The sequence below is a fragment of the Callithrix jacchus genome, chromosome X (assembly GCF_049354715.1).
Source record: "Callithrix jacchus isolate 240 chromosome X, calJac240_pri, whole genome shotgun sequence".
In the NCBI taxonomy this organism is placed as follows: Eukaryota; Metazoa; Chordata; class Mammalia; order Primates; family Cebidae; genus Callithrix; species Callithrix jacchus.
Window position 1 is genome coordinate 150,956,315 of NC_133524.1, and position 23,305 is coordinate 150,979,619.

At 39.8% G+C, this 23,305-nt stretch overlaps 1 protein-coding gene across 1 annotated transcript; it reads left to right on the top strand.

Moving 5' to 3' along the window:
• Positions 1-1,266: 1,266 nt before the first annotated feature.
• VBP1 (VHL binding protein 1) lies at positions 1,267-23,062 on the top strand. The gene is made up of 6 exons (XM_003735869.6): positions 1,267-1,382; positions 5,734-5,858; positions 10,663-10,729; positions 11,722-11,820; positions 19,581-19,719; positions 22,014-23,062. The coding sequence occupies exons 1-6, from the start codon at positions 1,290-1,292 to the stop codon at positions 22,082-22,084; spliced, it is 594 nt and encodes a 197-aa protein (XP_003735917.1). The 5' UTR covers positions 1,267-1,289; the 3' UTR covers positions 22,085-23,062.
• Positions 23,063-23,305: the final 243 nt, after the last annotated feature.

The following is a 23,305-nucleotide window of genomic DNA, read 5'->3' on the forward strand; positions in this document are numbered from 1 at the left end:
GGGATTTAGTAGACTTAAATTTAGGGTTACTGCCATTTGATGTTAACCGGCTATTTTATCCATTCGTTGATGTAAATTCTTCTTTATGTTGATGCTCTTTACTTTTTGGTATATTTTTAGAAAGGCTAATACTGGTTGTTTCTTTCTATGTATAAGGCTTTCCATTGCATAATTCTTATGCTTATGGTGGAATTTGTGTGAGTGGATGAAGCACTGCTTCACTGGGAAACACTCCAGTGGAAGAAAGGACAGAAAAGGGCCTGAAGAGTAATTACTTGGTTCTATACGACAGATATGCTTTTACAGGATTGTAGCATAGGATGACATTGGGTAAGTCCATGGGCCTAGAAGCCTGGGTGGAGTTCTTAGGATTTTGTATGTGGACTATGAGGTTCTGGAAACGTTTCAGCTGGAGAGAAGACATTCTGATCAAAGGTGGCTTTCGGGAAAGGTTGGTGCGACAGGCAGGGTATTTATTAGAATGAGGCCCGTGACTCCAGTCTGAAACAGACACAAAGTAAGTTCCCTTCAATGGCCGGGCGCGGTGGCTCAAGCCTGTAATCCCAGCATTTTGGGAGGCCGAGGCAGGTGGATCACCTGAGGTCAGGAGTTCGAGATCAGCCTGGCCAATATAGTGAAAATCCATCTCTACCAAAAATACAAAAAAATAGCTGGGCGCCGTGGCGCGTGCCTGTAATCCCAGCTACTCGGGTGGCTGAGGCAGGAGAATTGCCTGAACCCAGGAGGCGGAGGTTGCGGTGAGCCGAGATCGCGCCATTGCACTCCAGCCTGGGTAACGAGAGCGAAAATACGTTTCAAAAAAAAGAGGCAGGAAGCTCCTTGGGATGGTGAGACCAGAAAGGCACAGAGGCTGAACGCTTGTGATGGCGATAGGTCTGAGGTTCGCTCGCATCCGAGAGCGAATTCGGTCGCTCCAGAGGCCATTGTCAAGGCTGCTGCGAGTTCTAGGGTCGGGGTGGGGTCAGGCTAGGTCCCCATTCCTAGGGCTTTAGCACAGCTCACTCACAAGACTCCTTTTCCCAAGAGGACGTAAGGGTTTTTCCTGCCGCTCCAGCTTGTCTTCTGCGGCCCTTCCACGCTTGTCACTTACCTGAGCGCAGCCAATCAGCACCTATTTCGACCAAAGGAGAACCGGAACTTGGTGGGGGGACCTTTCCTGCGCACCAATGAATGTGTACGGAGAGGCGGGCCTGTAGGTGCGAACGAGCCAATCACGAAATCCTGGTGGGCGGTGGCTCGGAAGGCAGTCGAGCACTCGCATCCCCAAGATGGCGGCCGCGAAAGACGGTAGCGGCAAAGGAGAAATGGCAACAGGGAATGGGCGGCGGCTCCACCTGGGGATTCCCGAGGCCGTGTTTGTGGTAAGAAGCACGCTGTTCCCTGGCATCTTGGTTCGAGACTGCGGACTGCCCCTTTGTTTCCGGCTCACACCTAGGCCTCTACTGTTGGAAGGAGCTGAGCTAAAGGTTCAGGGACCGGGTGCTCGGCCCGCTCTCACTCTTCTTTGCACATGGAAAGATTGAGCTCTGCTGCGGCCCGCCCGGAAGACACGTAGCTCGAGAAGGTCCTAGAAGAGAACGGGGTGCGGGGCCTGGGCGAGGGTGAGGGGCGGCGGGGCGGCCTTAGGGACCTGCCGGCTGCGGCTGGTTTTCGAGCCCCCCTGCTGCTTGGAAAAGGGGAAATGGTGAGGAGCTCTCGACTCCGCCTAGTTGCTGGAGAGACAGTACAATGAATAGGCAGAACAGCTAGTGCCAAGATGTGAAAACAGGGAGGGCCGGGCGCGGTGGCTCACGCCTGTAATCCCATTACTTTGGGAGGCCGAGGCGGGTGGATCACAAGGTCAAGAGATCGAGACCATCCTGGTCAACGAGGTGAAACCCCGTGTCTACTGGAAATACAAAAAATTAGCTGGGCACGGTGGCGCGCGCCTTTAATCCCAGCTACTCGGGAGGCTGAGGCAGGAGAATTGCCTGAACCCAGGAGGCGGAGGTTGCGGTGAGCCGAGATGATTGCGCCATTGCACTCCAGCCTGGGTAACGAGAACAAAACTCCGTCTCAAAAAAAAAAAAAAAAAAAAAAAAGAAAAAGGGAATATCACCGTGTCTGTTGAAGGAATGCCGTGGTCTGTTGCCTTGGGGGAAGTAGAAGAAGTAGGATGATGGGGTGAGAGTGTAAACCCCTTCTATGGCTTCGTAAGGAATGAGGTTTTTTTTTTGTTTTTTTTTTTGAGACGGAATTTCGCTCTCGTCACCCAGGCTGGAGTGCAATGGCGCGATCTCGGCTCACCGCAACCTCCGCCTCCTGGGTTCAGGCAATTCTCCTGCCTCAGCCTCCGGAGTAGCTGGGATTACAGGCGCGTGCCACCGTGCCCAGCTCATTTTTTGTATTTTTAGTAGAGACGGGGTTTCACCTCATTGACCAGGATGGTCTCGATCTCTTGACCTTGTGGTCCACCCGCCTCGGCCTCCCAAAGTGCTGGCAATGCACTGCCATTGCCTACTGTAAAAGGCCTTTGGTTTCAGGTGCATCATTCTAACAACTTAGTGGAGAATGAATTGTTGAGAGAAGAGGCCGAACCCTCGTGTTGGCGCTGGGTCCCAGATTCACTGGCATCCGAGAGGGGATCGGGTCGCTCCAGAGGTTGTTCTGGAGGGCGCTCCCTGTTCTGAGTGCCTTTTTAAAAATTTTATTTTATTTAGAAATAGTATTTGAAGACTATTTGAGTAATGAGAGAAAATGTCTGACTGGCCCTCCAGGCCAGCTCATCTGTCTGTCCCCATTTAGTTTCTGAAAGTTTCTGAACCTTTTGATTTATACCTTTCCTTACCTCTGCCTTTTTACTGATCATGTCTTATGTCCTTCAAAACTCTAATTTATTTACACCACACTTGATATTGTCTATTTGCATTTGCTGATTACATTTTGTAATTGTTTATTATTTTGTGTTTTCATGAGCTGTGCCATTTATTTCTTTACATTAATCTATTATCTAATCATAACAAGGAATAAAATTTGTTGAGTGCTGGGCACTTTCTTAATGATTTTACTAAACTCTAGGTATTAGCTACTGTTAGGTCTGTTTTTAGATGTTAAAACCGAGGTACACGGCCCTTGAGTAACTTGCCCCAGGCCACACAGGATGTAAATGAGGTATCCAGGATTTGAACTTCGGCAATCTGTGGGGGTCCACACCGCCAGCTTACCCCTCATGCTCTGCTGCTGTGAGGAGGTGAGGTAGTTCTCATGCATTATGTCATTTCTCCTGGCCCTAGAATAGTGCCTGACACATAGTATAAACTCCTATGTGTCTAATTGAATTTCCGTACTGACTTAAATGTTACATTCGTAGTGCTAAGCTAGAGAAATCTGTCTCCACAGTATACACTTTATCTGAGGGCTTTATAACATCTTAAAATGCTTTTTCCCTACAATGTCATGGCTATTTTTTTGTAGACCTTAAAATTTCTATTGACATAATGTAATAAGCAACCCAATTTTATATAATTGTTTTTGTTCCCAAACTGTTAATAATTGAAGTGACATGGTATTGTTGAAAGATCATTGGCTTCTAAATCGACCAGGATTTGAATCCTGGCTCTGCGTCCCAGTTGCTGCTTAGCCTTAAGCATATTATTTTACCACTTTGAGCCTGAGTTTCTTTAACCTAAATAGGGATGACAATACTTAGACAGTTGTTATGGGAAACAGAGAACAACATGCTTGAGTATTGCAGTGTAGTAGATGTTGAATAGGTATGATTGCCCATGATGCTAGGAGTCAATATACCATAGTTGTTAGAAGTCAGACCTGGTTCTTTCCCCAACCCCCCTGAGGCAGTAATTTGTTTTCTTTCTCTGCTTGAATTGTTCTTTCACCGTTGTCCGTTTCATGACCTCTTCATCTTTCCACTTGTAGTTCAGATATCAACTCCCTGTAGTTTTTTCTGACCTCTACCCCAAAACGAAATCCCTAGCACTTTGTGTCCCAATGGCACTTTATGCTATAGATAGGTGTCACATACTCTTAGAAGCATCTCCTATATGCTCACTCATTTAATCCCGGGTGATGAAAAGTACTTGTACAGATGATGAGGAAATTGAGGCAAAGAGAGGTTAACTAACTTTCCTAAGGTCAACTCATCTAGTAAGTGGTAAACCTAGGATTCAAACCAGGCACCCCATCTCTTAGCCTATGCTGCTGTAGTTAATTCATGCTAAACTTCAGCACCTAATAATATGTATCATGTGCTAAAACTCAGGCTTCTTTCTCTTCCCTGCAGTGACCCTTCTAGGAAGGTGACATCTCTCTTTTACATACAGAACTCAGCCATTAACTCTCAGCCTTACCTTTGCAATTTCATTTACTGTCTCTAGTTTGATGGCTTCATAGTTCACTCCCTTGCTGTGTTTCTCTTCCTTTTTCTTCATTGTTTCAGCTAAGATATTCTCTGGTAGCTAATAAATATGGATACGAATAATGATGTGGGCTGGGCACGGTGGCTCATGCCTGTAATCCCAGCATTTTGGAGGCCGAGGTGGGCGGATCACAAGGTCAGGAGTTCGAGACCAGCCTGGCCAACATCGTGAAACCCTGTCTCTACTAAAAATACAAAAAAATAGCTGGGCATGGTGGTGTGAACCTGTAATTCCAGCTACTCGGGAGGCTGAGGCAGGAGAATCGCATGAACCCAGGAAACGGAGGTTGCAGTGAGCCGAGATTGTGCCATTGCACTCCAGGCCTGAGCAACAGTGTAAGACTCTGTCTTAAAAAAAAAAAAAAGAAGAATGATATAAAGATCTTAGAAGCCATAATTAAAGTTACTTATGATAAAGAACTAAAGTTCCGTAAAGTACTAAACGGCTTTTGTAGCATCTAAGTTTCCATATATTTTCATCTGGTTTCTGATCCTTATCTAATTAACTAGCCTTTCTTCAAGGACCAGCATGTGGTATAAAAAAAATTTAACATCTCTTTTACTCCTATTACAAAAGATTATTCTGATTGCCTTTTAGGTGACTTTGTTTCAGTTATTTGATGCTGAAGGAAGCATTGGTGGATTGCCTTGGGAACCTCATGACCATATTCAGTACGATTTCTATGGCAAAACTTGTTGAATTAAAAATAAGTAATAAAATTGATGATCTTGGCATACAACCTATAAAATCATTTTGTGAGCATGAATGGGAAATGTGTTTGTTAGTATTTTCATATTTACTACTAGGGATACATGGGAAAATGCATAAAGTGGTAGGCAAGGTCATTCTTTTTCTATTTATAAATAAAAAATGAAGAGGAAGGTGAAAGAATAAATTAGCTATATTTGTACTGTCTGAAATTGTCTCTTTTTATAACTACAGATTAAGCATCCTAAAACTGAAAGTCTGAAATACAGAATACTCTAAAATCTAAAACTTTTTGAACATTGATATAATGCTCAAAGGAAATGCTCATTGGAGCATTTTGGAGTTTGGATTTTGGATTGGGGATGCTCAACTGGTGTAATGTAAATATTCCAAAATCCAAAAAAAAAATCTAAAATCCAAAGCAATTCTGGTCTCAAGCATTTTGGATATGGATGCTTAACCTGTACTTTTAGTTAAAAACAAACCTTTGGAGAAAAACAAAGCTTTTTTCTTTTATGTTTTAAAAACAAAGCAGTCAAAAAATCTGCTTAGTGGCATGAATGGTAAAGTATTATTTTTGATATTAAAGGAAGATGTAGATTCCTTCATGAAACAGCCTGGGAATGAGACTGCAGATACAGTACTAAAAAAGCTGGATGAACAGTACCAGAAGTATAAGTTTATGGAACTCAATCTTGCTCAAAAAAAAAGAAGGTAAGTGTAAAAATTTCTAAGTTGTGAAAATCTTATATGGCTTGAACTTTAAAAAAATTGAGATATAATTTACATATAGTAAAATATTCAGATGTCAAGTGTTTAGTCCTCCAAGGTGGCTGTACCATATTAAATTCCCACCAGCAATGTACAGGCGTTCCCATTGTTCCACATCCTTGCTAACACTTGAAATTGCGTCTGAATGTGGTTTTGCATACATAATAGAATGGTTATTAAAGACTGTATTCCAGAGCTTTCAAAATCATAACATATATCTAGTTCATCCTTCTAATTTTGCCAGTGAGATAAGAGACCCCCAGAATCTGAGTATAAGACTTAATTAGTTAGGAAATCTTGGGATTTCCTAACTAATAGGCATAGGAAAAAAGGTATCCTTACTCTAAACTCTTTATTTCCCTACATGATTTTTTAAAGCTTTTAAAGTCAATTCCCTGTAATAAATACTTACAGATATCTGTTTTGTGCATGTGCCAGCATTCTTCTGTCAGATAAATATTTATGGAATGCTAGCTAGATACCACATTACTGTTTTGGGTGAAATAATGTCCAGTATCTGGTTTCAACAGGGACATAGGACTGGGTGGGCTGGCGCAAACCTGTAATTCCAGCACTTTGGGAGGCCAAGGTGGGAGGATCACTTGAGTCCAGGAGTTCAGGAGTAGCCTGGGCAACATAGGAAGAACCCGTCTCTACAAATAATTAAAAAATAATTAGGCCAGGTGCAGTGGCTCACGCCCGTAATCCCAGCACTTTGGGAGGCTGAGGTGGGTGGATTGCCTGAGCTCAGGAGTTTGAAACCACCCTGGGCAATGTGGTGAAACCTTGTCTCTACTAAAATACAAAAAAAGCCAGCTGGGCATGGTGGTGTGTGCTTGTACTGCCAGCTGCGTGGGAGGCTGAGGGGGGAGAGTTGCTTGAGCTTGGGAGGCAGAGGTTGTAGTGAGACGAGATTATGCAGCCGCACTCCAGCTTGGGTGACAGATTGAGACTCTGTCTCAAAAAAAAGAATTAGCTGGGTGTGGTGGCGTGCACCTGTGGAGGCTGAGGTGGGAGCATTGCTTGAGTTCAGGATGTTGAGGCTGCAGTGAGATGTGATCAGGCTACTGTACTTAAGCCTGGGCAACAGTCTGAGACCCAGTCTCAAACTAACAAAATCACACAAAAAACCAAGTACACAGTATGGGGGAAATTAAAGGTATATAAATAAAATTAGCACACAAAGTAGAGCAGTGGAGGTGCTTTGGTACAAAGTAATAAGTTACAGGGGAATGGTTACGCATTGCTTTATACCAAAGCACCTCATTAATCTGGAGGGGCCAAGGAGGTTTAAAGGAAGTTTCTAAGAGGAAAAATGGCTATGTAGAATTTCAAAGATTGGTTATGAGTTTGGAGGCAGACTAAAGTGAGGAAGGGTAGTCTGGGCAGAAGGCACCACTTAGGCAAAGGTACAGAGGTTTGTTTGAACCTGAGATCTTTTATCTTTCTTTAATTGCAAGTTTTGTGATTATCACTTTTTCTTTTTATCATCTGTTAGTTTTTTCCTTTCTTTCTTTCTGAGATTCCTGTTTACAGATATTGTCACTTCTAATTCTGTCTTACATTTCTTTATATTATTTCCTCTTTTCTGTCTTTGTCATTTATCTTTTGGCAATTAGATGGATATCCGTGAGTTCTTTATTTCAGCCATTATGTTGTTTATATCTAGTAGTGTTGGTTGGTTTTTCATCATATTACCAATCTCTTTTCTTATTTCTTTGTGGTATGTTTAAGTATTTAATGTATAATTTTATCTTTTGGTGTTTGTTAATTTTGTTTCATATGATAGAGGTTGTTGAATTTATTTATCATAATGATCAAATTATGATTTCTTTTCCCTGTCAGCTTAGTTTCTCTCAGGGATATCAGCTACTTGGGCCAGTAATATGTGTGTGTGTGGGGGTACTTTAAGTCATTCCTAGTGGGTAGGGGTGGGAGGAATGCTGCTCGTATCCCAGTCTAAGTACATAGCCATCAGACAAATACTTCTCCCCAACCAGGTAACGCCACCTCTGGGGGATTCTTTCAGTTTCTGCTGTCTTCATTTATCATCTCAGGAGGGAAAGGGAGTGGGGAGAGGTGGGCTGCTGGGGACTAGTACTTGTAATTCTCAGCTTCCCAGTTTGACCCTCCCTCTGCCACTGACCAGTGCTGCTATTTTTTTGCCCTGTAGCAGTGATAAGGTAGGTAATGTGACTCCCTGGGGCAGTTCAGAGGGAGAAAAGGAGCACAGCTAGAACATTTTCTTTTAGCTTTGTTCCTCTTTTTGAAGACTTGATTCACTTTCCTTCTAAGCTGCTGTCTCCCCTCTCACAGCCCTAGCCCCTCCTAGGACCTGGAGATTTCCATTGCTGTTGCAATAACAATGACCTGGAGCTGACAGAAGTGCCCTTTGACAGAAGAGTAGATAAAAAAGTTGTGTTTGTTATATTTGTAATGGAATATTACACAGCAGTGAAAAATGAATGAACAAGTCTTAGGATCTTGAGTTTAAAAAGCAAATCCCAGAAAAATGCATACAGCATGAGACCATTTGAATTAAGCTTAGAAATCACCAATGCTAAAGAATATTTTGTTTAGGGATACACACAAATACAGTGAAACTAATTGAAAAAGGAAAAACAGGACTGTAAACACACAGTTTAGGCAAGCTACTTTCTCTTTTGTTTTTATGTATTTTTCGAGACAGTGTCTTGCTCTCATGCCCAAGCTGGAGTGCAGTGCCACTATCTCAGCTCATTGCAACCTCCACCTCCTGGGTTCAAGGGATCCTCCTTCCTCAGCTTCCCAAGTAGCTGGGATTGCAAGCACATGCCACCACACCCAGCTAATTTCTTTTGTATTTTTTTTAGTAGAGACTGGGTTTCACCACGTTGGCCAGGCTGGTTTTGAACTCCTGGCCTCAGGTGATCTGCCCACCTTGACCTCGCAAAGTTTTAGGTGTGAGCCATCGTGCCCAGCCATGCTGCTTTCTCTTGAGGTGAAGTAGGGTGGGGAGGAGTGTATTGCGTGGGGAGGTGCAATGTCATTGGTGGTCTGGTTCCTAAGTTGGCTGACTGACTCGTTCATATGCTTTATAACATATTACATATAGTATTTATATATACAAAATGCATCTTAAAAGTCATTTATATGACCAAAAAATCTTGATCTGAATATACTTCTTAAGTTGTATGTGTATCACATATTTTATAAATATAACATCTTTCTGGTGTTTACCTATGTGGACGTATCATACAAAAGTAAGGAAACTTGAGCAATCTGTAGCATCCAGATTGAATTTTAGTGAAAAAATGAATGCCAGGTGTTTCTAGATTATTCACTGGACAGTATTATCAAATGATGACACTATTTTTTTTTTTTGAAGCTGCAGGCTCATTTAACAACACATTTCTTGCCAGGTCAGTAGCACAGGGTATAGTAAATTTGCCCCGCTAACCTTCTACACACATGGAGTGACTTCTTTATGTGAAGCAATAAGTTCATTTTCAATGTTGTATTTAAATTTTGTTTACATTCTGGTCTTTAATAATATTTAGTTAAATGTACCCTGAAAGAATCAGAGCTTTGTTTTTATATCCTTAGTCTGTTTTGCAGAACTTACATTGTGATTTGACAGAGAACCTAGAACTGTTTCGCATATATCTCCATGCAAAACACATGCATCTAATCACCGTTAAGAGCTAAACCCCAGTGACAAAAAAGATATTGTTTTCTCTCTTTAATTGACTGAATGTTTTTAGCATGCTATGCTTTTCTCTTATGCTCGTGAGTGAGGTTGATTGCATTCGGGAGTCACTTACTACCATTTTGCTAGTAGCTATCATAGAACTTACCCATTAAGTGATCGGTTGTGTCATGTCCATCATTGTTTTTTTAAATTTCTTCTGTTTAAATCAGTGATCCATTTATAATTTTAAGAACGATTGTTGCCTAATTTGAAAAGAAGAGCATTTATCAACATAAAAATTAGGGGAGGAGTACCCAAAGCTTCAAAGAATCACTAGATTTTACTATATCATAATGTGGTATGTTTGGCATTCAGTTGATGCTGTACATTTTTCACAGTGTGACAGGTACACACACTGAGAAGTTGTCATTGTGCTTTGCCTGGCATTTAGCTGACTGTGATGTATATGTGTGGACTGAATGCACACACCAGGAGCGGCTATGTGCATCTCTGGATAGGGGATTGGTAGCTTCTATTTTAGAATATAACTTCTGAATGCATGTTATTTAAAAAATTAGTTTTAAAATTTATCTATTTAATATGTCATTCTAATCAAATGCAGAACCTTTGAATCACCTCTGTGGAATATAGTCTGCTCTAGAAATGTTAAATAACATTGGGTGTTTGACATAATAGAACAGAACTTTGTCTTTATGGAATAGGCATTCCATAAACATTTGCTAGGATATCTATCTTAAATATTTTTATTAAGTATTTATACTTTAAATATTTTATGAATATTTTACTAAATATATTTTCTTTAGGTAAATATTTCATTAAATATTTTATTTTTATAAATACTGATATCTTAAGTATTTTATCTTATATCTAAAAGTATCTTCGATATTTTACTATTTTATTTCTTCTCATGTGTGCTGTTGCAGAATATCTTAAGTATTTGATATCTGTAAATAGTCCTCAAGAACACATTAGTAGAAAATGCAAAGTTAGTAAGACCATGTCCTGTTGTTTATTTTTGCCTGCAAAATACCAAGTTATTCTTTTTCTTGTTAACAGGCTAAAAGGTCAGATTCCTGAAATTAAACAGACTTTGGAAATTCTAAAATATATGCAGAAGAAAAAAGTAAGTGTATTTTTGTTTCTAAATAGGAGCGAACTAGGATATATCAGTAGAAGCTCGTCGTCTTTGACTCTTTGGTCACTGGTATTTGATCTGTGCTTCTGGAGCAAATGTGGCTTTGTGGTCTTCCCCCAAAAGTCATGTTTAATTCTAGGGCCCACACTTGGATTGCTTTGCTTATCTTTAGTGCTTGTGAAACTTAAATGCAATTTGAAATTGTTTTAGGTATACAAAGAAAATGTCTTATTCTGTGCTTGCAGCATCTAAGGGTTTCTTCTTTGTTGTTGTCATTCTCCCTGAGAATAAGGAGTTAGTTCAAGATTTATAGAGCTGGAAAGAATCTTAGAGATCATCTGTTTCAGGTATTCATTTCATAGTTGAGGAAATGGTTTCAGAGAGATTTTACTTGACTGATGTTTATGTAGTTAATTACTGTCAGAACTAAATTTGAGAGTCTTCTAAGTCTTAATCCAGTATTCATTAAATAAAAGCAGGTTGTAAATATTAAATCTCATAATCATATTGTATCATATCGACTGGTAGAATATTTCTAGTACATTTTACTATGTGGTGAACTTTGTAAGACTTCAGTAAGTGATTGATTGGGCATAAAGCATGAATGAAATAATAGTTGATTCTTATAATAACGCTTTTTCTGTATGTCAGGCACTGGGGTGTGTTTGTGTGTGTATGTGTGTACTCAGTGCCTACCACTGCCTTCATAGGTGTAGGGACTCTCATGATCCTCATTTTACAGATGAAGAACCTAAGACACAGAAGTTCAGTGAGGTGCCAGATTTGTAAAGCTAGTGAGTAACTGAGCCAGAGTCGATACCCGGCTATCTGGCACTAGCATTCATTTATTTTACCACTACGCTTAACCTGCATGATGGTACTGTTTTAAATGTCCTAGGTTCAGCTGTGCGATCTCTCCTTTATAACTTTGCTATCAAACTGGTCTGTTTATGGCACTGTCATTTTTTTTTTTTTTGAAGGAGTCCACCAACTCAATGGAGACCAGATTCTTACTGGCAGATAACCTGTATTGCAAAGCTTCAGTTCCTCCTACCGATAAAGTGTGTCTGTGGTTGGGGGTAAGTAAATGTTACAGCCACAGCTGATGCATTTGTAAACCAGTGTGTTTTCTCCAGCAAACACAACGGTTTTGCTAGTATTTGCTAGTATTTTAATAGTATTGCTTGAGATGTATAAAGTGTTCATCTCCTTTTGATTGCAGAAGGGACAAAGGGCAGGGTTCAAGTGGTTCATATTAGAAACTCACTAAAATCACAAGTGTGATGAAGATCGCAGCAAAAACACACTGACATCTCTCCCAATCAACATAGAACTGATCAAACAAACTGCTTCTCTTCCAGTTAATGCTAACTCTGTTAAATGTAATGGAGGAAGAGCAATAGAAGTAAAATAGAAGGTACTACTCAACTTTAGATAAATGCTTCTTCCCATAAGAGTTTCATAATTCTAGAAAGATCCCTCTAAATTTAAGGGGAAAAAGAGTATTGCAAAAAACTTTAGGTTAGAGTTTATTTTTTAAAACCGTATATTTCAGTTTTAGATGGTTTCATTGAGCTTGTCTGTGATTTACCTATCTTGCTCTTCTCAGTCCTCTGACTATCCTGCTAGCTGTCCATGAATATTGTTACCTCAGGCGAGTTCCCATACATAGTAGCCAGCCCAGTGCACTTCTCCCATCTGTCCTGTTGGGAGGGTTCCTTCTAGCTGCTGTCCTGTAGGGTTATTCCTGAGAGGCACTCTAGTGCTCTGAAGGATGGGTAAATTAGCCCAAGGAGGTTTGCTTCTCTGCCCATTAGTTCATCCTCCTGATTTTTGTTAGTTGTAATATTTTCAGAGTTTGTACAACATTTACATTTCACTCTACAATCATAATTCCTACACTTAGTCTTAGTTCTGTATTTAAAAGGAAGGATTCAGTATCACTAAGGCTTTTTAAAAAATAACTTTGAAGCATAGCAACTATACCTGAATGTCTAAGGGTTGAATGATTTTCTGTATTCATTTTTTTTGTAGCAGTTGCATGATCTTTTGATTCACAAATTCAAGTGTTACTTGATTTCAGGAAAGATAATTTCTGTTGTGTACTCGAATGTGGATTTTGCCCCACTTCTTTTATTATCTTTTGGGAATAATAAATATGCAGATGTTGGCTCTCCTTTGTCCTTTCTCTGTTTTCAGTTATTTGATATGTTTCATTTTGTGTGATTTCCCCCGGCCACTTCCCCATGACTTCATGTTTTCCCTTGGAGTTATACTGTTTTGTTGCTTTTACTCTGGCTTTCATAACTGTTCTTCTGTTTCTCTTTCTCTTCATTTTCTTTGCTGAGCTCTTCCAGCTCTTTTTATCTTTTCCTTCTTTTATTCCTCTTGAATGCTTAAATCCTCATTTCACCACTCATAGACTAGCACTTCCCACAATCTTCTCCATCTCAGTAAATGGTAGAATCTTTTGCCTGGTTGCTTAGAACAAAAGTCTTTGAGTCTCCTTTGACTCTTCTCTCTTTTATGTCTCAGCAAGTCCTTCAGCAAACCCCTTTGGTTATTTCATCTGAATCGATCGAGAAACCATCTCTCTCTCTCTGAAACTGTGGTCCAGGCCACCTCTGTCTCTTGCCAGGACTGTGGGAATAATGTCTATATTACTTTTCTGGGGATACCATAATAAAAGTACCACAAACTGGGTGGCTTTAACAACTGAAATTGATTGTCTCACAGTTCCTGGAGGCCAGAAGTCTGACCAGCTCCAGAATCAGGGTCAGTTCCTTCTGAGGGCTGTGAGGGACAATCTGTTCCAGCCTTCTCTCTTAGCTTCTGATGTTTGCGGACAGTGTTTGGCATCTTGATGTGTAGAAGCATCACTGTGATCTCTGCCCTTCATCTTCACATGTATGCAGGCATGTGTCCAAATTTCTCCTTTTAAAAGACCCTATTTCCAAATGAGGTTACATTCTGAGCTACTATGGGTTAGGAGTCTAACTTATTTTTTTGTTGGGGAGACAATTCAATCTGTAATACCTTACTTCCACATAAGATCACATTCACTAGTAAGGGGCCAAAACTTCAGTATCTTTTTTGCAGGACACTGTTTAACCCATAATAACATCCTAATTCACTTTCTTGCTTCTGCCCTTGCTGGAATTCCTAAAGCCTTTCCAGCACAGTGATCAGAGCAATCCTTTAAAATCTCAGTCAGGTCATGCCATTATTCTGCCCAAAATCTTTGAGTTGTTTCTTATCACATTCTAAGGAAAAGTCCAAGTTCTTGAGTGGCTGACAAGTTCCTACATGTCCTGGTACTCTGGTACTTGTTTCTCTCTCTCCTCTATTTTTTTTTTTTTTTGAGACAGAGTCTCACTCTGTCGCCGAGGCTGGAGTGCAGTGGTGCAGTCTTGGCTCACTGCAACCTCTGTCTACTGGGCTCAAGCAATTCCTGTGCCTCAGCTTCCTGAATAGCTGGGATTACGGGCATGTGCCACCACGCCTGGCTAAATTTTTTGTATTTTTTGGTAGAGACGGGGTTTTGCCATGTTGGCCACGTTGGTCTTGAACTCCTGGCCTCAAGTGATCTGCCCATCTTGGCCTTCCAAAGTGCTGGGATTACAGGTATGAGCCACCACACCCAGCCTCTCTGTTCTTCTCTTACTTAATGCCCTGCTTCCTTGCTTGGCCACGCTAGGACTTGTTGCCAGACTTAGAGCATGCTGGGAATGGCCCTGCCTCAGAACCTTTTATTCTAGCTCTTTCCTCTGCTTAAGCTGCCAGAGTAATGCTTTTAAAACATGTCAGATCATTCCACTTCCTGCTCAAGACTCCAGTGGTTTTCGTCACCAAGGGTGGAATACAGAGGTGTCCTTTCCACAGGACAGCCCCACTTCCTCTCAGCACTCATTTCTGCTCATTCTTCTGCTCACTCTGCTTAACCCAAACTGTTCCTGGAACCTGCCAGAGTGGCCCCACATTTCTACTTCTGTGCTCTTCACACTCAATCCTTTGAGTTCTCTGTTTCAATTGTTAGCTCCCCCGGGGACCTGCTATAACTTGTCTGTCAGCATTCCTTGCTGTCACCCTGTTTATCCTGTACTGTTTTCCTTCAAAGCACTTAGCACTCCCTGATATGTTATTGATTGGTGTATTTACCAGTTGCCTGACACATAATAAACGCTCAGTAAAAATTTTTCTTGAGTGAATGACATTACTGTTGGTATTTTGTCAGTTCATACATGCTAATGGTTAACAGAGCAAATAAGACAGTTTTACAATAGAAGGCTGCGTGCTACTGCTTCATCCCCAGATGCACCCACTTTTAATCATGTCTGTACCTCCATATGTACGTAAATATTGGGGATTTTATTAATTGTTTTTACAAAAATGGGATATTCATTACCTGACTTTTCACTTAATAGCACAGATGTCTTTACTTGTGAGTAGATACAGAGTTTGCCTCCTTGATATTATTGGCTTATTGTTTTGTGGTAGGGCTGTGTGATAATATTCCCGAGTCAAGGGGTGTTTAGATTGTTTTCAAGTTTCTTGTAGAGTGAGCGAGCGGTGCTGTAGTAAATATTTTTGCACATATAGACTTGTACACAAAGGTGTATTTTTGTATGCTTTGAAATGGAATTGTTATGTCTAAGAGTATGCAGATTTAACATGTTGATGGATACTATCAAATTGCTCTCCAGAAAAGACTACCAATTTGCATTTCTCCAACAATACATGGAAATACCCTTTTATTCACAGTCTCACCCACATTTTTAGATTCTTGCTAGTTTTATAGGTAAAAATGGTATTATCTTATAGGTTTTAGTTTGACAAAATGCTTATTCGTATTTCCTCTTCTGTTTGCCTTCCTAATTATGTTGTTGGTCCATTTTTCTGTTGAATTGTTTTTTTTTTTTTTTGATAGACATTTAGGTCTTCTTTATATATTATATATTTGGGATGCAGAGTCTTCTCTTCATATTGCAGATACTTTTTCTCATCTGTCGCTTGTCTTTTGTGGTACCTCTTATAGTTTTAAATTGTAATGTAATCAACTATATCAGATGTTGGTGATTTTATTTAACTTAACAATGTACCCCTTTCACCAAATTTGCAAACATTTTCTTTTTCCTAATAAATATTTATATACTTAAATTTTTTAGAAAATTTTTTTGTTAAGGATAAAATGGAAAGATAAGCAACTCAGCAGGATAATTCGTGAGTGACTTCCAAAAGGAGGGCCTCCCGATGGCCAGAAAACATATGAAAAGTTGTCCCACTTCATTAGTAAACAGGGAAATGCAAATTAAAAGCACAATGTGATCTCACTGTGCACCCACCGGAATGGTAGGGTGATACTAAGTGATGGTAGGATATGGAACAGTGAGAACACTGATTTATTGTTGGTGAAGATGTAAATGGACCCAGCCACTGGGGAAACTGTTTGGCACTATCTGTTAAAGCAGAACATATGCATTGCCTATGCCATAGCAGTTCCATGCCTGTCTCTCTCTCTCTTTCTGACTTTTGCTATATATAATATATATATATATATTAACTAAAAGAGAGGTATAAGAATGTTCATATCAACTCTGTAGTAACCAAAACCTGGAAACAACTCAAATGTTCATCACAGTTGAATGGATGACTAAATCATGACGTGTTCAAACCGTGGAATACTATACAGTACAGAGGAGGAATGAATGGCTGCCACACACTAGCACTGCAAGGGTGATTTTCACAAACAAGGTTGCATGAAAGAAATGCATAGCAAATGACCACAAATTTAGAGGCTTAAAACAATATCCATTATCTCCTAGCTGTATAGGTCAGAAATCCAGATGAGCTTGGCTGGGTCCTCTGTCCAGGGTCCCATAAAGCCAGAATTAAATTGTCAACAGGGCTGCACTCCTTACTAGCAGCTCTGGGGTGGAGGCGGGGAATTAGATTTCAGCCTCATTCACATCGTTGGCAAAATCCAGTTCTGTGTGGTTGAAGTCCCTATTTCCTTGCTGCCTATTGTCCAGAAGTCAGTCTCAGCTTCTAGAGGCCGCCTGGAAGCCTTGGCTTGTGGTCCTTTATATTTTCAAAGCAGTGATAAGACTGATCTTTCTTATATTTCAGATCTTTCAAACTTCTCATTCTGCTGCGAGCCAGAAAAATTATCTGCTCTTAAGGGCTCATGTAATTAGATTAGGTTTACCCAGGCAGTCTATATATTAAGGTCAACTGACAAATGACATAAATATCTCATCAAAGTCACAGATTCCAGAGATTAGAATGGACAGCTATTATGGGAGGCATAATTCTTGCCTACTGTAGAAGTCAGTCGCAAAAGAGCACATATACTGTGTCACTCTGTTTATGTAAAGTTGTAATACAGGCAAAACTATGCTCCAAGTCAGGATAATGGTTACCTTTGGGGTCAGGGTGCTGGTGGCAACTGGAAGGGTTCACAAGGAAGCTTTGGGGTGTTGGTGATAACCTGTCCTCGATCTGGATGCTGGTTCCACAGGTGTGTTAAGTTTGTGAAAATACATCAAGCTATATATGTTATGAATACTTTATGTATATAATGTATATAAACAAAAAATCAGAAAACTGCCAAAAGCAAAGTGAAAGTGAAGGAATCTGTTGTTAGTCAGGGTTCCACCTGAGAAATAGAACCAGTAAGATATAGCTAGCCTGCATAAACTTGTGTACAAAGGTGCAAGTTAGTATGTGTGTACCTCATGATTTCATACTGTTACTTCCAATTCAAATTCAGGACAACAGAGTTTTCACTTTAGTTGTTCCTCTGTTCTTTTTTTTTTTTTTTTTTTTTTTTTTTTGAGATGGAGTCTTGCCGTGTTGCCCAGGCTGGAGTGCAGTGGTGCAATCTCGGGTCACTGCAACTTCTGCTTCCTGGGTTCAAGCAATTCTCCTCCCTCAGTCTCCTGAGTAGCTGGGATGACAGGCACATGCCACCACACCTGGCTGATTTTTGTATTTTTGGCAGAGATGGGGTTTCACTATGTTGGCCAGGCTGGCCTTGAACTCCTGACCTCAAGTGGTCCACCCGTCTTGGCCTCTCAAAAAGTGCTAGGATTACAGGTGTGAGCCACTGTGCGCCTGACCCCTCTGTTTCTTCTGTATCAAGAATCCTGGTTTTCAGAAATACCAAGGGTGTTAGAATTGAACTAGACAACATTACTATCCACAAACAAAACTTTCTTAGAATAACACCACCCAGCACTGTTACCACTGACATTTTTGCATGTGTTCTTCCTGTCCTTAACCATTCTTTATAAGGTTGTTGTCATATTGTTGGAGCACAGAGCCATTATATACTGTTTGCTTGCTCTCTCTCGTGTCTTTCATTTATCCTCATTCTTTGTGTAAATACTGAATGCACATCATAGTCTTTATGTTGATGTCCCCCCAGTCATTTTGATTGTCTGCTACTCATTCGTCTGATACTCTAGTAGATTGCATTAAGATTTATGGGACCGATGTTCCCTTAATTGTCTCATACTGCTGACAACTTGTCTATGGCCTTTGTACTTGAGACTCTGCTTTGCTGGATATAACATCATAAGCTCTCATTTTATTTCCTTGAGCATTTTATACATTGCTCCATTTTCCTTTGTTGTAAAGCATCACTGTCAAAAAGCGTGATGGCAAACTGATTTTATTCCCCTATGAGTAACGTGTTCTTTTTGCCTGGATGCTCAAAGGACTTTTGGGTCAGTTTCCTCGGTATACAATGTACCCTTTCTTTTCATTTTGTGTGTCATTTCACTTACCACGTGTGTGTGTGTGCATGTGTGTATGTGTGTATGTACATAGGTGTGTGACATTTCAGGACCATTAGGTTGAAATGAAGGATTTACAGTTTTTTGTGGTCCTCTGCTTTGGTTTTTTCTTTGTGGATTCTCGTTATACTTTTTATGTTCAGTCTTTGCTTATGTTGAATATTTTTGTCCTATCTGAATTTTAATAGAATTTTCTAATTATAGATTGGATTATTCAGTCAATAAGTATTTGTTTCATGTTGTCTTGTTTAATCCTTACAAGAATACTTTGAGTAATTTTAATTCCATTTGCAAGATGCAGAAAGTGGTTTAGGAAATGCTCAGTGGTAAGTCAGGTGATAGGGGGAATTCAAAGCTGTAAAAGGTATGGTTTCCCCTTTCCAAGGTATATGCATCCCTGAATATTGGCAGTTACACTGTATCTTCAGGATGACAGACACGTCACCTTGCCTTAATCCCTAACATCTGTTAGAAGTAGTAGGAAGGGACAAGTAAAAGCTAGCTGTTTTTCTTACCTGAAAAATTTTAAATTAATATATCTCAAACTCAGAATTTATTTCAATTGTTGCAAACTTAACACTATTTAGTGTCACGAGGGAGGTAGTTGAAAGATAGGATTTTGTATCTAAATATACTGGTTTCTCATTCTGACTCTCCCATTTAATCACTAGCTATGCCACCCGAGGCAACTTCAGCCTTCATTTCTCTAATGTAAAGAAGATAACTTTGGCCTCACCAGGGTTGAGAATTAAATGATACAATGTATGTAAATATATTCTTTAACCAAGGGGTCAGCAAACTTTCTGTAAAAGGTCAAATAGTAAATATTTTTGGTTTTGAAAATCGCATGGTCTCTGTCTCAACTACTCAGTTCTGCCATTGTGGTATGAAAGCCTGAGTAGAGAATAGCTGGGCTCTAGTGAAATTTACGACAGAAGGAAGCAGGCTGGGTTTGACCTGAGGACTGTAGTTTGCCTACACTTACTCTAACCTGTAAAGCACTGTGTAAATATTGAGTAATCGTCATGACTTTCTCTCTTCAGGCTAATGTAATGCTTGAATATGATATTGATGAAGCTCAGGCATTGTTGGAAAAGAATTTATCAACTGCCACAAAGAATCTTGATTCCCTTGAGGAAGACCTTGACTTTCTTCGAGATCAATTTACTACCACAGAAGTCAGTATCCTTTCTTAAAAAGCAAGGGGAAAAAAGGTGAAAGATTTTTTAAAAAAACATTCTTTCATGGGGGGAGGGAGAGCATTAGGAAAATAGCTAATGCATGCTGGGCTTAATACCTAGGTGATGAGTTGATAGGTGCAGCAAACCACCACAGCACATGTTTACCTATGTAACAAACCTGCACATCCTGCATGTGTACCCTAGAACTAAAAAAAAAATTAGAATGCAGAAAAACCCCAAATTCTTTTGAATTTTCGTATTACGCTAATGTAAGGTTGTACAATTTATGAGATAATAAATAACATTTGGAACTAATAGTTAGTTTGTAAATAGATTAGTGACTTTGAAATGTGATATGGAAACAGCAAATTCACATAGGTGAATGATTATTTTTCTTCCAGATATTTTCCGAAGACAACTTTATAGCTGGTTAAATAGTTTAATTTCACAAGCGTTTGTTAAGGGTCTCCTATGTTCCTGCAAATGTGCTAAGCCATATGGGGCATGAAAATCAGTTTTACAAAAGAGTAGCACTGTCTTTCTGTGTTAAAACTCTACATGTAAAACAGTTAAGTGATAATTCATAGTAAAGTAGAAGTGAGTTCACATACGCAGCATCAAGGCAATTTGGGAAAGATAGATGTAGGCTGGAGTTCAAAGAAGGCTTTGTTGAGAAGATAAAAGTTAGGCTGCTTTTGTAAAGGCAGTGTAGGATTTAGATCAGCAGAGAGAAGAGGTGGGAGTGGGGTATTCTGGTCAAGGGGGAAGGCAAGCTCTTTGCCTTTCTTCTCTGGCCTGTCGTTTCCTCCTGCTTTCTGTCTCACAGTCACCCAAGACAAAAACATGGGAGTGACCTTTCACACTTCTCCCTCCCAACCAGTAGTAAATCCATCACCAGATTCACATCAGATTTCCCTCATAAATCTCTCTGCCCATTGCTGTTCTTGTTCTGGGCCTCCAAAACCTGCACTCAGTAGCTTTTTAGGTTCTTCTCATTCCATCTGTCCTTCCCACTGTCTCCGGTATGAATTTGCTAGGTAACTTACCTTATTCTTATTCCTCTGGTTACAATATTTCAACGGTTCCTTGTTACTTACGAGATATACATATAGGCACTCTAGTGAAGTACTCCCAGCCAGTCTCACCTCGTTCCACTGACCTCTTCTTGCATTTCCCCAGTGCATTTCAGGTTCCAGATAACCCCAATCAGTTATCGTACACACTCCTCAAATGTGCCACACCCTTTGCATTTCTACACTTTGTTCCTCCTAACTGGAATGACTTTCCCATATTTATAAAAGGTGCTCGTTTTTACCCTTTTACCCTAAATATCTCAGTTCAAGCATCAGAGCATTCCTGAACATTTTCTAATCCTCAGGGTGTTTTCTTGTGTGCTTGTTTAACATATTCTACTTAGTTTTCTCTTGCCAAACTGTGAGCTCTTCAAATGTAGGAGCTGCACTTTCTCTTCTTTGCCAGTGTGTAGCATGTGGCAGGTGTTTATGGTTGGCTAAGGGAAGGCAGGCCTGTTGGGGCCTAGTGCGGATCGTCATCTGGCTGTTAGTGTGCAAACTTCATTCAGCTGTGAGATGATGAGGACCTAGGAGGGGCGGTGCTTGTGGAAAGTAAAAGATATTAAATGTGAGAGAAAAAACAGGATTCAGTGACTTAGATAGATACCGGAGCCAAAAGAGAGGAAATCCTTTAAGATGAGTCTTACCAGCTTAGTTAAATTATTTGTTATTGCTAGTATTACGAAAGGTAGGACTGCCACTGTTACAGTGACAATTCTACTGGAGTCTAAGCTCCGTGAGGGAAAGGACTTCACTTATCTTATTCAGAGCTTTGTATAGTGCCTCGTCAGAAACACAGTAGATGTGTAATAAACTTATTAAGCCAAAGGGAGGGTAAGAGATAAAATTATTGATAATTGTACTAATATGAATATTACATGGCAGGACATGAGTGATCTTTGAAATTTCTTGGATGAGGGACTGTCTTTAAAACTATTGAGAGTGTCTAGTACATATTTATTAAATATATCATAGTTGACTAGTTGACAGTTGACATAGCAAATAATTGGTTAACAATTGATTTGAGTCCTTAGTTTTGATAGAGTTTAACTACAGTATTTTCCTAGCAGTTGACATTATAGCGGGATGTCTTATAATACTATTTGTTACCAGTATTTGTGTATGTGTGCCTTTGATGTATTGTGTGAGTAGAGTGAATGCTTAGTCATTGCATGCATCATCTTTAGAATTGCATTTGCATTTTCTTTGACAATTCTTGCAGATATGGCCAGGGTTTATAATTGGGATGTAAAAAGAAGAAACAAGGATGATTCTGCCAAGAACAAAGCATAATGCTGGCAATTAAAAATGTGGTTTAGTTTTCCAAACATGTTATCTTAAATACCCCTTTATCCTTACACGTTGACATAACTTTGAATGTTTTAACAGCAAGAATTTTAAGAAAAGATAGACACCATTTTATTTATTTATAAAAACAAAATTAGTTTCAAATATTTTTGACATTGTGCTTTTATTTTCACATTTCTCAGCAAAGCTAATGCTATTTTAATCATTATTTTTGTCTGTCATAAGAAAACTCTTAGCTGAAATGGCCGAAAACTGTGAGACATGCTATGGAAGCTGAATGCCAGACACTAGCGCAGTTAACTTTTTCCCTTTCTTATTGGCCGATGTTACTCTAACTTGATGTGGTTAAACCATTTTAGAAGTAGAGAAGACAGACAGTTTGAATATTTGTAAATTTGTTTTTATTTGGTATATGTAGGACTTAGTGATCCTCTGTTGCTATTGTCTTCTATAAATGGGGTTTCATGACTTACTGCTTAACAAATAACTATCTACTATGATATGTTGGACATTTCAGGAAATGGTAATTTGCCTTGCTACACAGTAAGAGGGCTATTAAGACAACATTTTTTTTTTAACCTCAGATAAGTGCGTAGTGTCTTTGCAGTGCCAACGTAAGGAAGATCTTGGCCAATGGGAAGTAAAGTTACTCATTCAGAATGCTTGGCTAAGGTGATTTTGTAGTTCTTAGCAGTTCTCCAAAGCATCTTCAACAGGAGTATTAAGATAAATGTAAATCTGCAACGGCTGAACAGAGTTGTGACCTTTTTTACTCATGATAAAACCTTATAGGAATAGTAAAAAGTAAATCCCTGTTGAAAGCTACTAGTACATTGGCCAGTGCTGGGTAATACAGATTCTTATGAAAACATAAATGTATTAGTTCATCTCCATGTAGTAAAAAGTATACTTATACAGTGTTTTGTACTTGTATTTCGTGGTATTAAAACAATGATGCTAAAACTGTGGCAGAGCACTTTTTTCATGTTACTCTTCTGTCTTACCATGTTTGGGCTGCTATAACAGAATACCACAGACTGGGGGTGCTTATAAACAGCAGAAATTTAATTCTCTCAGTCTGAAGGCTGGGAAGTCCAAGATTAAGCTGCTGGCAGATTTGGTGTCTGGTAAAGGCTCTGTCCTGGTTCATAAATGGCACCTTTCCACTATGCCCTCACATGGCAGAAGGGGCAAGGAGCTCCCTTG

Excerpts from the sequence above, each read along its gene's own strand:
- VBP1 (XM_003735869.6), top strand. The coding sequence starts at position 1,290 with ATGGCGGCCGCGAAAGACGGTAGCGGCAAAGGAGAAATGGCAACAGGG. Across the intron at positions 1,383-5,733 it reads TTCCCGAGGCCGTGTTTGTG|GAAGATGTAGATTCCTTCAT; the intron begins GTAAGAAGCACG and ends TTGATATTAAAG. Across the intron at positions 11,821-19,580 it reads AAGTGTGTCTGTGGTTGGGG|GCTAATGTAATGCTTGAATA; the intron begins GTAAGTAAATGT and ends TTCTCTCTTCAG.